At 45.0% G+C, this 14,014-nt stretch overlaps 1 protein-coding gene across 8 annotated transcripts in view; it reads right to left on the minus strand.

The window, feature by feature from the left end:
• Positions 1–1,382: 1,382 nt before the first annotated feature.
• The window catches only part of LOC115130244 (microtubule-associated protein 4), a 117,834-nt gene continuing 105,202 nt past the window's right edge, over positions 1,383–14,014 (minus strand). For 7 of the 8 annotated variants that reach the window (XM_029661166.2, XM_029661170.2, XM_029661163.2 and 4 more), the window contains 3 exons: positions 13,705–13,817; positions 5,516–5,693; positions 1,383–5,219 (listed from right to left, as the gene is read on the minus strand). In XM_029661166.2, coding sequence (XP_029517026.2) covers positions 5,212–5,219; positions 5,516–5,693; positions 13,705–13,817 — 299 coding nt within the window. In that variant the 3' untranslated portion in view covers positions 1,383–5,211. The remainder of the gene's footprint in view (positions 5,220–5,515; positions 5,694–13,704; positions 13,818–14,014) is intronic. The other variant, XM_029661164.2, reaches the window with a different exon arrangement.

The raw sequence follows: 14,014 nt of genomic DNA on the forward strand, positions 1-14,014 counted from the left end.
CATGTCCAATCATTTAATTTTACCACTGGTGGAATCCAATCAAGTTGTAGAAACATCTCAAGGATGATCAATGGAAACAGGATGCATCTGAGCTGAATTTTTTAAAATTCTAGAAACCTGTTTTCGCTTTGTCATTATGGGGTATTTGGTATTTTATTAGGATCCCCATTAGCTGTTGCAAAAGCAGTGTGTAGATTTATGAGGGGAAAAAATGATTTAATACATTTTAGAATAAGGCTGTACCGTAACAAAATGTGGAAAAAGTCAAGGGGTCTGAATACTTTCTGAATGCACTGTAAGTCGAATAAAATAATAAAATGTTGTGTAGTGGCTTTGCTGGCATGCATCTAAAAAAAATTGGTTGAGTTTTCCCCACCAAGATGTAAATGCTAAAATCGCCACTATTCAGGAACCACGCCTGTGTGGAAGCACCTGCTTTCAATATATACTGAACAAAAATGTAAATGCAAAATGCAACAATTTCAATGATTTTACTGAGTTACAGCTCATACAGTATAAGGAAATCAGTTAATTGAAATACATTAATTATGCCCTAATCTATGGATTTCACATCACTGGGCAGGGGCACAGCCATGGGTTGGCCTGGCAGGGCATAGGCCCACCCACTGGGGAGCGAGGCCCAGCCAATCAGAATGAGTTTCCCCCACAAAAGGGCTTTATTACAGACATAAATATAATTAACTGTCCGGGTGGCTTGGTCTCAGACGATCCCGCAGGTTAAGCAACTGGAAGTGGAGGTTCTGGGCTGGCGTAGTTACACGTGGTCTGCAGTTGTGAGGCTGGTTGGACATACTGCCAAATTCTCTAAAACGACATTGGAGGCGGCTTATTGTAGAGAAATGAATATTCAATTATCTGGCAACAGCTCTGGTGAACATTCATATAGTCAGCATGCCAATTGCACGCTCCCTCAAAACTTGAGACATCTGTGGCATTGTGTTGTGTGACAAAAGCGCACATTTGAGTGACATTTTGTCCCCAGCACAATGTGCAACTGTGTAATGATCATGCTGTTTAATCAGCTTCTTGATATGCCGCACCTGTCAGGTGAATGGATTATCTTGGCAAAGTGTTAAATGCTCACCAACAGGGATGTAAACAAATTTGCGCACAAAACGAGAGAAATAAGCTTTTTGTTCATATGGAACATTTCAAGGATCTTTTATTTCAGCTCATGAAACATGGGACCAGCACTTTACATGTTGTGTTTATATTTTTGTTCAGTATACTTTGTGTACCTCATTTACTCAAGTGTTTCAGTTATTTTAGCAGTTACCTGGCTTATAGGCCATGTGGCTTATATTATGTCTAAAAGAGGACAGAGAGGATAACGTAACTGATCAAAAGACAAGCACAATATCTTAAACATTTTGTTTTTTAATGTTTAATAATCACATCACTAATTAACAATTAATCACAATAAACACTTCTTTCAAACCAAAAATGTCAATTCAAAATGAATGAAAAACAAAAAAACAAATTCTGCAAATGACAAATTCTGCGAATGACATAAGTCTACTGAACACATTCCATTTGTTTCTGCATGCTCTTAAATAGGTGTTTTCTATGAGTACACTTGCACATTGGGTGTGCGCTAGCGGAAGAAGCAGATCTATGGAGCTCATTGTAGCATTACTGGAGAGCTCTAAGTAACACAAGCCAAACCTGACAGCTACTGTTAGCCTTACATAAGGGTGTGTTAGGGCGCGGACGTCTCCATGACACTCCAGGACAGAGTGTGTGTGTGTGTTTCTGTGTGTGCGTGCGTGTAGGGCAAGGGCAACAATATTCCTAAATGACAGATATGACCTCACTTCTAATCCCACTTCCTGCTTTAACAGGAAGCCCTGCACCACAATGGCATGTTATACAGTGCAATTCTACACATTAGTTTCAATCCCTTCCATGTTGCACGTATCTTGTTTTCAAATCAACGCAAGAAGGTCACTGTATCCTACAATGTCAAAATCACATCTGAAGGTCTACCTGTAAATAAGAGTATTTTCATTTCTTAAGACTGGGGTTGTGGGGATGGAAAAAGGTTATGTGAAAGTTAACAAAACTCTTACAATTTGTGAAATAAACACTGTTCAATAGACAGCAATCCACAAACTGGACCAGACCTCATTATGCCTCCCATGCGTATAGCCCCTCAAACACTCCCCACTGACCCAACCACCATGTCGGTATGGGAACACAAGATAAATACAAAAGTGTTGCATCTATAGAACATTATATCTCTATAACATTCTTTCACTTCAGCAGCCCTTTTCTTGGAAAAAAGACAGACTTGCTCAATAACAATAATGATACCCCTTACCATTAAAACTGTTAAAGACATATTAACATAAAAGCTGTATGTAACATCCTTATTACCGTCATTGTTGTTTTCATATTGTTTTTTTCTTCCTGTGGCGAAAGTGTATAAAACAGTCAAATATCTATTTATATACAACCGTGTGCAATCTCAGAGAGAACATACCGGTGAGTGTGGTAAGTCAGGATCAGGGGTAATATTGAAATGTCTCTTATCAGATGAGGATCGTGTCACCAGAGGCGATACTACGATCCACCTCAGCAGCCGTTCCTCTTACAACAATCACTGCTGTACTACAAAACCGCTCCAATATCTATATCTACAAACCTCTCCAATTTTAAAAGAACATCTAGTTGATAACAATAAAATGTATTGACCATTTTCTTAAAACATTTAAATAGACTTTTTTTTGGCTCTGGGTATTAGGCCTATTCCACACATCTCAATAGATTGTGATTAATTTAATTTAAAAACATTATTACAATGTCTTTTAAACACTATTTCATGGATATCCTAGGAACAATATGGGAGTAAATCAGTGTGTGGAGAGACAGCTTTACCTTTCATGAAATACACATTACCATCACACACCCTCTTTAATATATTCAAGAATTTAAGGTCATTTTAATAGTTTCCATATCTCTGATTTAAGAGGATAAAGTAGGTCTACATCTTGATGCGAATTAGGGGGGGGGATCATTCCTCAAAAAGAGTACCTGGTGTACTGTCCTTATTTTGAGCTCAACACATTTAAAAAACATGACGAACTTATAGCTGAATTATATAATATACCAAACTGCAATAGAATTTAGAATCAAATTGACAGCCCCCAATTTTCTTCCTGCCCACTGTAAAAAAAAAAGAGAAGAAGATACAACACCGACTATTTGCCCCCAAGGACAAATATACTGAACCACAACACTGCAAGTCATAATGCACATAGGCTTTCTGCTCTGGGCATGATATTACCTGGCCATGCACTAAAAAGGCAATTGGAGGCAATTGTTGGATACATTACTACAAGTAAAATAAGCCACATTGAATGTTCCACTGCCAACAGCCTGACAAAAACAAGTCCTTCAGCAGAACCTCTAATAATGTTCCAACAAGTCCTTCAGCAAGTCCTCTTATAACTGTCAATAACACTTTACCAGAACCCTCAGAAAACAGCTGAAATGGGACAACAAGCAGGACTGGTCACAAAATACGATTATTCTAAATCCTAATGAAACTACAGTGCCACCATGCGGTTTCATTTTCAACTATGACATTCTGTCTGTCTGTGTCACTCCAGGGACAAGGGTCCATCAGCTTGAGCTTCCAGCCCGAGTCCCATCCCAGTTTCAGGTAAGCAGGACAGGAGGCACGTACAGTACAAGACACATCGCTCCACCAACCTCCAAGACACTTTCCTTCACATAATTCATCTTAACATTCTATTACCCTCTGGAGTTTTCCTAGACAGCACTATTCTGACACATCACATTGTTGTCTTAACACACTGAAGAGGACACGTCTTTACGTCACTACGCCTCAGTGTTCGCTGTCTCCCTTTTTATATCTGTCTTTGTCTCCCTCGTCACACCCCTGACATGCTTTCTCAGTCTCAACGCCCTAAACGGAGTCGCATCTTCATGCCTGTGTGCCTTTGTTTCGAGAAAAATATATGCGTGTGTATTCAAGAGGATTTCTGAGCCCTGTTGGTAAAGAGAAGAAAACAATGAAACAAACCTTAAAACTAAGCTGATGAGGAAAATAAACGAATGTAAAAGTAAACAGAACAGAACGCCACAGCTCATTGTTACAGTATTATTCAATCAAACACACCATCACAAACACACCGTTTAAAGAGAGTTAAATAGCCTACTGTTCAAGTACAGTCTACTAGTTTACTAATATTTTGTGAGTGCTCTTTAAAAACAAAATGTATTTAACCCTTGGACAGTGAAAAAGAGGGGTCTGGACTCTGGGTACATGGATATGAGAGAGGAGGGAGGTGAGGCAGTTAAGTGAATGAGTCGATGTTTGGTGAATAGTGAGTAAATGAATCAATGGTTATTGGGAACACACCACAGCCCTACATGCTCACAAGTAAAAGGGCTCTACACACATATTAGTCTGCGTACATAACCCACCACAGGTGAGTCTAGGAAGGTTTCCCATTGGGGGTGTCTATGTGAACCAAACGGGTGTGTTCAGGGCTGGCGATGCCTGGTAGATTACTCTCACTAAAACGGCACTAGGAAGTACTGTAATACTAGATAAGACTGATTTTTGCTACTGTACGCTGCAACTGCCATGTTATGCTCTTGGAGAGGTAAGGAAACATGAATTAGACTTCACAGTTAACATGGCAAGCCTCCGTTCCCCTCCCAATGTTATCCCAACCTGCTTGAAGCTTGCTCTACTGTATGTACAATGTCAGCTCATCCAATGGGAACACAGGACAGCGGTAGGTAGGTAAGCGCAGGTTTAGGCGTAGTAAGAGAATGATACATGGGTGAGGTGTTTGGATGTGGGATTGAGGGTCATGACCTGAGTCCTGCTAGCGTGCCGTTGCCCCCCTGTCCCAGCGGGGGGGAGGGGACAGCGGGGGTAGCCAGCAGAAGTCAGGGAGTCGTTGAGAGAGACGCTGCGTTGTGGGTGTGAGGGGCTGTCTCCCGGGGCTGGCCAGGTTATGATGTCGGCGCCGTGGTCCGTGCGAGAGCGGGCGTTCTCGCGGAAGTTGAGCTTGAAAGACTCAATCTGCAGCAGGAAGTGTGTAAATGGGACAGAAAGAATGGGAAAGAGGAGAGAAGGAGAGAGGAGTGGGGGACATAGGAGATGTTGAGGGGGTTAAGATGAAGAGGGTAGATGGATAGCACAAAGAAGAATTAGAAGCCTGTAAAATAAGAAGTCAAAAGGTAATGGGGTGGTCAGGGACATGTAAATCACAAAATAAATATGAAAGTCTCAAAGTCATTTAGGTAAGAGACCATCTCTCCTTCTTTTGTATCCAAACTTGCCCCTTCATAAGGCCCCTCTCCAGACCAGACAACCATAAAGCCTATTTGGGAGGCCTCATATTAGCTCACATCAAAGGATAGGAGTCTGAGAGAATGAGGAGGAAGGAGTGGGACGCAGCCCTAGTGGAGAGAGGACAGGCAGGGGACTGTTCGGTTTGGACGGCACACTTACTTGTCTCAGGGATGCGCGAGTCAAAGCCCTGGGGGTCATGGATGCCCTGGCTTCCGCAGGGGGCACCCTCCTTCACCCCATTCTCCTGGGCGGGGCTGCTTGCCTGCCCTGGCACCTTGGCTGAGGCATCACTGGAGGGAGCCCCATTTTCCTCTGCCGTCTCCTCGGCTCCCTCAGCCTAAAAATGCATACAGTAGCAGGGTGTCAATTGGGTGGAAAAAGGGGTTGCAGTGTGTGTACAGTAGGACAGGTGAGATATTAACTACAAGCGTACTCAATTAAAACATGGTAGGCGCTGAGGATGTCTTCAATGCTGGAAATAAAAATGGTAGAAAATCATAAAAGCTAAAACAGGTCCAGCGGTCTGACGGTATCAAATATTGTGGAAAATAAAGAGCTATATTTACTCAAACATATTAGATGAGAGCTAGCTTTGGATGTGGAATATATTCTTCAGCTATATTTCATCTGACATTTCTTTAGAATAATAATAATTATAGTTATAATTATCTTTAGACAGGGGCTTATGTGTCCAGTAGCTCTAGGTACATAAAACACGTGTCACTATTTCACAAAAAGACCACAAGGGAAGGGATAAATAACAGCATCCATTGGAAGCAAGATGGTTTGGTAAACGTGTGTGTGTTTCAACACAACACTACACATCACCCGCACCATTAAACCCTGGGTTTTGTCACCATTTTCATTCTAAAGAAATGTGCATACCTAAACCATAGAGAGCACCAAATGAAACATGTTATCATGGATTGTGTAAGTGTTGCGTATACTGCTGGTGCAAGCTGAAAGGTACTGTATGTGTCCAGGTATATTATAACATCTCTGAAATAGTCATATAGTATGTGTCCAAAGAATGTGATTGAGGACCAACTGAGAACATGTCAATATGTGTATGTGTTCTATGTGGTCTAGTCATGTAATGGATGGTGGTGTAGATGAGGCTGGGTCTAGTCATGTAATGGATGGTGGTGTAGATGAGGCTGGGTCTAGTCATGTAATGGATGGTGGTGTAGATGAGGCTGGGTCTAGGCAGGTTATGGAGGGTGGTGTAGATGAGGCTGGATCTAGTCAGGCTATAGATGGTGGTGTAGATGAGGCTGGGTCTAGTCATGTAATGGATGGTGGTGTAGATGAGGCTGGATCTAGTCATGTAATGGAGGGTGGTGTAGATGAGGCTGGATCTAGTCATGTAATGGAGGGTGGTGTAGATGAGGCTGGATCTAGTCATGTAATGGATGGTGGTGTAGATGAGGCTGGGTCTAGTCATGCTATGGATGGTGGTGTAGATGAGGCTGGATCTAGTCAGGCTATAGATGGTGGTGTAGATGAGGCTGGATCTAGTCATGTAATGTATGGTGGTGTAGATGAGGCTGGGTCTAGTCATGCTATGGATGGTGGTGTAGATGAGGCTGGATCTAGTCAGGCTATAGATGGTGGTGTAGATGAGGCTGGATCTAGTCATGTAATGGATGGTGGTGTAGATGAGGCTGGGTCTAGTCATGCTATGGATGGTGGTGTAGATGAGGCTGGATCTAGGCAGGTTATGGAGGGTGGTGTAGATGAGGCTGGATCTAGTCAGGCTATAGATGGTGATGTAGATGAGGCTGGGTCTAGTCATGCTATGGATGGTGGTGTAGATGAGGCTGGGTCTAGTCAGGCTATAGATGGTGGTGTAGATGAGGCTGGGTCTAGTCAGGCTATGGATGGTGGTGTAGATAAGGCTGGGTCTAGTCATGTAATGGATGGTGGTGTAGATGAGGCTGGGTCAAGGCAGGTTATGGAGGGTGGTGTAGATGAGGCTGGGCCTATTCAGGTTATGCTAGTGGATGAGGAGAGCATAGTGGGGAAGGGCAAGCGACTAGGGGTGGTGGAGGAGGGTGTCAAGCGGAAAATGAAAAAGGGGGAGAAGAAAGGAGGTGGGAGGGGAGAGGCACTAAGGAACCTTTGCCTGGTGCCGGGGGGAGGGGGGGTGGGCCAGCTAGAGAGAAAGGGCAGGTGGTCAGGATGGGAGATGCGGAGGAGGGTGAGTCTAAGGACGAGGAGGTCGCTTTCTTTTCAGACTCAATGGGTCCAGAGCTGACAGTCAGTCAGGCAGAGGGGTCAAAGTACAAGGTTAGGGAACTGTCAAGGTTCCTGAATGATAGGAATCTTGAAGCTTTTTTTTGTGATCCGGTAAAGTTTGTAAGATCAGTACAACACGCCAGAGGTGTGGACTCGAGTCATATGACTTGGACAAATATGATGATTTGCAACTCGACTTTGACTTCAACACCAATGACTCGTGACTTGACTTGGACTTGAGCCTTATGACTCGACCTGACTTGATACCCTCCCCAAGCCCAAATATAAAAAATGACGCTATTAAAAAAAGTGTGCAGCACATCAACTCTTCATTTAATGGATTACAGTTTGAATCGGACAGCAGCCAATCAAATTGTGCCAGCTGAGAAAAAGCTGTGCATGGCAGTCAGGAGGAATGTCGGCGGGTGAATTCAGATGGAGCCCTTGGAAAGATGATACCACAAATTATTATTTTCGGATATAAAGACGATGCTGTATCAACAAAAAACAGATTGTAACTTGCAAAACATGCAGGAAGAAAATTACAGACGGAGGCGCAACAATTTCCAACTTTGTTTGACACTTGAAGCTGCACAAAGAACGGTAAGCCGCGGCTAATATAGCCGACAGCTATATATTTTATTACCTTACTATCATGTAGGCTAACGTAACGTTAAATCAATGAGCCTCCACACAGCCAGTCAGTGCAGGAACGTGATCATTGCACCCCAGATTGAGCTACAACTGGCTAGGCAGTTGGTAGCCTAAATCTTGCCTGATGTTCCTAAAACAAGGTTGGGTGATTGTGTACAAGCCTACATCGCCCCATAGCGATTCTCGATAGTCGATCACTATTGTTTCCATGGAAAAATAAAATTTCTTTAGAAAGTAATAAATATATAGATATATTTAAAAGCATTCATGATTTGCGTAAATGTAATATACTAACTATTACTCTGGTTAAAAATATGAAATTCTATTACATTTGGTGAAGAGCACATTATGACTTGTTTAGGACTCGAAACTCAAAGTTAAAGACTTGAGACTGACTTGATACTTGACGGTTTTGACTTGGGACTTGAGTGCTAAGACTTGAGACTTACTTGTGATTTGTAAAACAATGGCTTGGTCACACCTCAAACACACTATGAAAAACGAGGAGCATGGTGTCATCTCACTCAGGAAATGTGTTAGGTTTAGGAAGTGGGTCACAACCACCGTTCGTAAGGGTCTACCTTCAGATGCTGTTTAGATTAATAGTTTCTTTCTGGGACTGGGGCTTTTTGAGCTTTGCTATTGGTCTCTTTCTTGGCTGGCTTTTCTCCCACTTTTTATGGAGACTCTTTGGCTCGCTTAATTTAATTGGTGCCAGAGATGCAGGTAAGAGGAGTCTGTCGGGTGAATATGTAAAACAAAAAAAGTACAGGTGTTGTTTCTGCTGGAGACACATAGTGATGTGGTGAATCAAGTCGATTTGGAGCTCTGGTGGAAAGGGGCAAGTGTGTTGAGACATGGGACAAATCTTAGTGCAGGGGTGGCAGTCCTTTTTGCACTGGATCTGTCTGTAAAAATGTGCTCCTCAAAGGAGGTGTGTAGGGGTAGGCTGCTTGTTGTTAAAGCAGAAATTAACAACATGAGTTTTGCCCTTATACATGTGTATGCGCCTAACACAGTGTCTAAGAAACTCACAGGTAGCGCCTGAGGAGATGCTGGTGGTAGGCGGGGACTGGAACTGTACAATGGATTTTTACCAAAGATAGAAATGAGGAGGAGCCTCATTCAGGCTCAGTGCGGGTGTTTTTATTTATTTTACCCTTATTTTACCAGGTAAGTTGACTGAGAACATATTCTCGTTTACAGCAACGACCTGGGGAATAGTTACAAGGGAGAGGAGGGGGGGACATCTTAAATCAGTTTGATGTAGTGGATGTTTGGAGAACTAGACGTCCCAACACAAGACACTTTACATGGGTGAAGGTCTTTGGGGCTAGGGTGAGTGCAGCCTGACTAGATCGGTTTTACATGTCCAGGAACCAGAGCAATAGGCTGCTGGGCGCTACCATTCTCCCGGTGGGTTTTTCAGATCGCCGCATAACCGGCTGTCTACTTCATCAGGGCTTCGGCAGGCATCCTAGTAGAAGTTTAATGTAAAGATCTTAAAAGATGCCACTTTTTGCTCAGGTTTCCAGACTTTTTGAGAAAGGTGGGGGCAGCGAAAAGAGGGGTATCTCTGAGTCAATGGTGGGATGTGGGAAAAGTCCAAATGTGTATTTTCTGTCAACAGTATACAGTTCTCTCATTCTCAGGCTAGGAGAGTATTGGAGGAACTCGAGCGTAGTATCAGTGATGTGGAGGTAGAGCTGGTGGGGCAAGGCAATGTAGGCCCCCAGGTTAATTTGGCTGAATTACGTAGGGACCTGGGCAGTTTTTTCCAGGTTAAAGCAAAGGGAGCACTTCTAAGTTCTCCATGCTCAAGGAGATGGATGCTCCCAGCTTATCCTTCTTTGGTTTGGATTGTCTGCGGCTGTCGGCCGGGCGGGTGACCTCTGTGGTGGGGGAGATGCCGGAGTGGACTGTGGAGTTTTCTACTGAGTTGTATAGGGCACAACCGTGTGATCCTATACGTGTTCAGGTTTTGTTTGCAGAACTCCCTAAGCGCTCTCTGGCACAGAGGGATGAAATGGACATTCCCCTGTTGTCCAATGAACTGGCAGAAGCCATAACCCAGATGTCCACCGGGGTCGATGGACTCCCAATTCTGGGGAATAATTGGACTGGACTTCTTTCGCGTGGGGGTAGGAGAGTTGCCGATGTCCTGCTGTGGCTCTGACTCTCCTGCCCCCCAAAAAAGGCCTGTAGCATTGCTCTGTGCGGACTACAAGATATTTGCCAAGGTCCTCGCTAACAGAGTGAATTCCCATCTGGACTCTATAGTATACAAGGACCTGACATATTGTGTACCGGGATGCTCAATCACTGACAACTTCTTTTTAATCAGGAACATGTTGGACTTGTCGAGAGTTTCTAAGATGAAATTCGGACTGGTCTCTAGACCAAGAGAAGGCTTTTGGTAGAGTGGACCATATATCTGAGTATCTGTTCAATGTGATGTCTGTGTTTGGGTTTGGGGAAAGGTTTTGGCTTGTGTGAAGATGTTGTATGCTGGGGCGTCACATATGGTCAAGTTCGGAGGGGGGCTCAGTAGACCAGTCTTGGTGAGGCGGGGCATTAGACAAGGATGACCTCTATCGGGGCATTTAAATACACTAGCCATTGAGTCTTTTTTTGGGCGTCCTACGCAGGAGAGTGCAGGGAGTGTGATGGACAGGCATAGCAGTGTCGGCATATGCAGATAACATTTCTGTGATGGTCAGGGATGGGCAGGATATGCAGGCACTAGAGACTAGGTGTACGAGGGAGCTTCGTCAGCTAAGGTGAACTGGGGCAAGACATAAAGGCTTAACATTTTGGGGGTGTACCTGGGCTAGGAGAGGTGGTGAACTGGGAGATGTCAAGATTGGCCAGGTGGAGGTGGCTCCTGTCTCAAGTGTCATATAGAAGGAGGGTACTGATAATCAACAACCTGGAGGCATCCTCCCTGTGCTTGCAGACCTGCAACACAAGCTGGTGGATTTTTTCTGGTCGGGCCATCACTGGCTGAGGGCGGCAGTGTTGTACATGTCCGTCCACAAAGGAGGACAGGGCCTGGTGGAACTGGAGAGCAGGGTGCCTGCATTCCCGACTAAAGGCGGCGCAGAGACTGCTGTACCATACTGATGTCGGCTGCTGCTGAGGAGAGCTGGTGGATTAGGGTTGGACCGGCAGCTGTTCCTCATGAGGCTGAAGAGGCTGAGTACAGCAGGTCTCTCTGATTTTTACTCTGCAGTGCTGAGGGCCTGGCAGCTGCTAAGGCCCACACGAGAAAGGGGTTTGGAGCCTGGGCTGTGGGAGGAGCTTATCTTCAACAATCCAGCCATCCTTTTGAGATCAGTTCAATCGGCCACCCTGCAGAAGCGACTGATGGCAGCGGGTTTACTAAGGCTGGGTGACCTGCGGCTGCTGGGGGAGGAGGGGTGGAAAACCCTGGAAGTCCTGGCATAACAAACAGGTTTATTAACACCTCTTAGGCTGCTAGAGAGATTCCTGGGGGAGGTCCTGGAGGCACTGTCTGAGCCGGTAAAGTGGGTTTTTGTGCAGTCAAAGGGGGAGGGACCACCAATGTTTCCCCCACTTGTTGGTGACGGCAGAGACTGGGGACTGGCAAGGGGGTATGGAGGACTTGTTGGACTTTAACACTCTGAGCCTGGGGGAGTTTGAGGGGGTGGAAGGTAAAGCCCTCTACAACCTCTGCATTAAGGTAAGGAACATTAGGAGCCCAACAGTATGAAGGCACATCAGTGGCAGGGGGTATGTGGGGCGGAGAGTATGGTGGGTCCCCAGTGCCAAAGAGGTCAGGGATCTCCAGTGGAGGGTTCTACATGGAGCCATGGCCACTAACAGCTGGTTGGCACGGGTCGACCCAGGAGTCGGACAGGGGTGTCCTTTACATTTACATTTACATTTAAGTCATTTAGCAGACGCTCTTATCCAGAGCGACTTACAAATTGGTGCATTCACCCTTTCTGTGTCATGAGTGAAACTGTGCATCATGTGTTTTCTGTGTGCACCAAGTTAATGCAATTAATGTCTCTGTTGGAATGTCTGTCTGAGAGGTTGGGAGTGGAGTTTACTGTCAGGATGTTTATAATGGGGTAGAGGTATTTGAACAAGGAAAAGGCCAAATGTGTGTTGTTGAATGTTCTGTTTGCTCAGGCAAAGTTAGTTATTTGGCTAACAAAGAGGAACAGGGTCAAAGGTGGGGGGATAACAGACCCTTTACTATTATTTAATGGGATGGTCTCTGTGCGCCTTAGGGTGGATTTTGAGTTCTATGAAATTGGCGATGTTTCACGAGATATGGTGTGTTGGGGAGGCCGTCTGTATAGCTGGGGAAGATGTTTCAGGAGATATGGTGTGTTGGGGAGGCCGTCTGTATAGCTGGGGAAGATGTTTCACGAGATATGGTGTGTTGGGGAGGCCGTCTGTATAGCTGGGGAAGATGTTTCACGAGATATGGTGTGTTGGGGAGGCCGTCTGTATAGCTGGGGAAGATGTTTCACGAGATATGGTGTGTTGGGGAGGCCGTCTGTATAGCTGGGGAAGATGTTTCAGGAGATATGGTGTGTTGGGGAGGCCGTCTGTATAGCTGGGGAAGATGTTTCACGAGATATGGTGTGTTGGGGAGGCCGTCTGTATAGCTGGGGAAGATGTTTCACGAGATATGGTGTGTTGGGGAGGCCGTCTGTATAGCTGGGGAAGATGTTTCATGAGATATGGTGTGTTGGGGAGGCTGTCTGTATAGCTGGGGAAGATGTTTCAGGAGATATGGTGTGTTGGGGAGGCTGTCTGTATAGCTGGGGAAGATGTTTCAGGAGATATGGTGTGTTGGGGAGGCCGTCTGTACAGCTGGGGAAGATGTTTCAGGAGATATGGTGTGTTGGGGAGGCTGTCTGTATAGCTGGGGAAGATGGGTTGGATATATGGTGTGTTGGGGAGGCCGTCTGTATAGCTGGGGAAGATGGGTTGGATATACGGTTGCAGAAGTGGTGAGGTTTTGGTTATTCTGGTGTGTGATGTTGTTTTGTATCGTGGGGTAAAGGACAAGGTGAGTACGCAGCACAGGGGATATTTGTCTTTTTGAAGGGGGTGGTGGTGGTGGTGAGGATTGAATGAAATGAGGATGTATCATTAAAGAAAGTCTCTCCCTCCCTCCCTCCTGTGGGGAGCGACACTTTCCACAGACAGTATTGTCCACAATGTATTGTAATAACTTACCGTACCTGTGCCATGCTCAATGGCTATCTTCACTAAAATGTTTTCCGAATGCTATCACTGTGGAGATCACAGTTGTTTTCTGGACTATACCATTCGACACAGGCTGAACATCTGATCTGATGCACTAGATGTAATAGACTATACTGGGGACGGGTGTCTGACAGGAAACTGTCAGCGTGAAAGTAGGAGTATAAAGCAGTCACTCAGTGTGAGGGTCCTTTGTCCAGTGACCTCACCTTGATGTTGCCCCCGCCGGGCTCGTGACAGAGGTTGTCCATTGAGCCCACTTTGGACTTAGCCTGATCCTTGTTGTTCACTTTCTGGGACTCGATCTTCACATCGCCGCCCCCTACAGGACACACACAGTCAATGGGACAGCACAGACAATACACACTGCACAGGTCCGCAGAACAGAGATCAGTTGTTGTTCTGCTTAATCATTATAATCATCTTTGGTAGTCACATTTGAATGGTCCTTAATAACATATTGAGCATATAATGACAGTAACGTGCTCTGGTCAATAAAACACACAGAAACATACACAA

This window comes from Oncorhynchus nerka, linkage group LG6 (assembly GCF_034236695.1).
Source record: "Oncorhynchus nerka isolate Pitt River linkage group LG6, Oner_Uvic_2.0, whole genome shotgun sequence".
NCBI classification, from domain to species: domain Eukaryota; kingdom Metazoa; phylum Chordata; class Actinopteri; order Salmoniformes; family Salmonidae; genus Oncorhynchus; species Oncorhynchus nerka.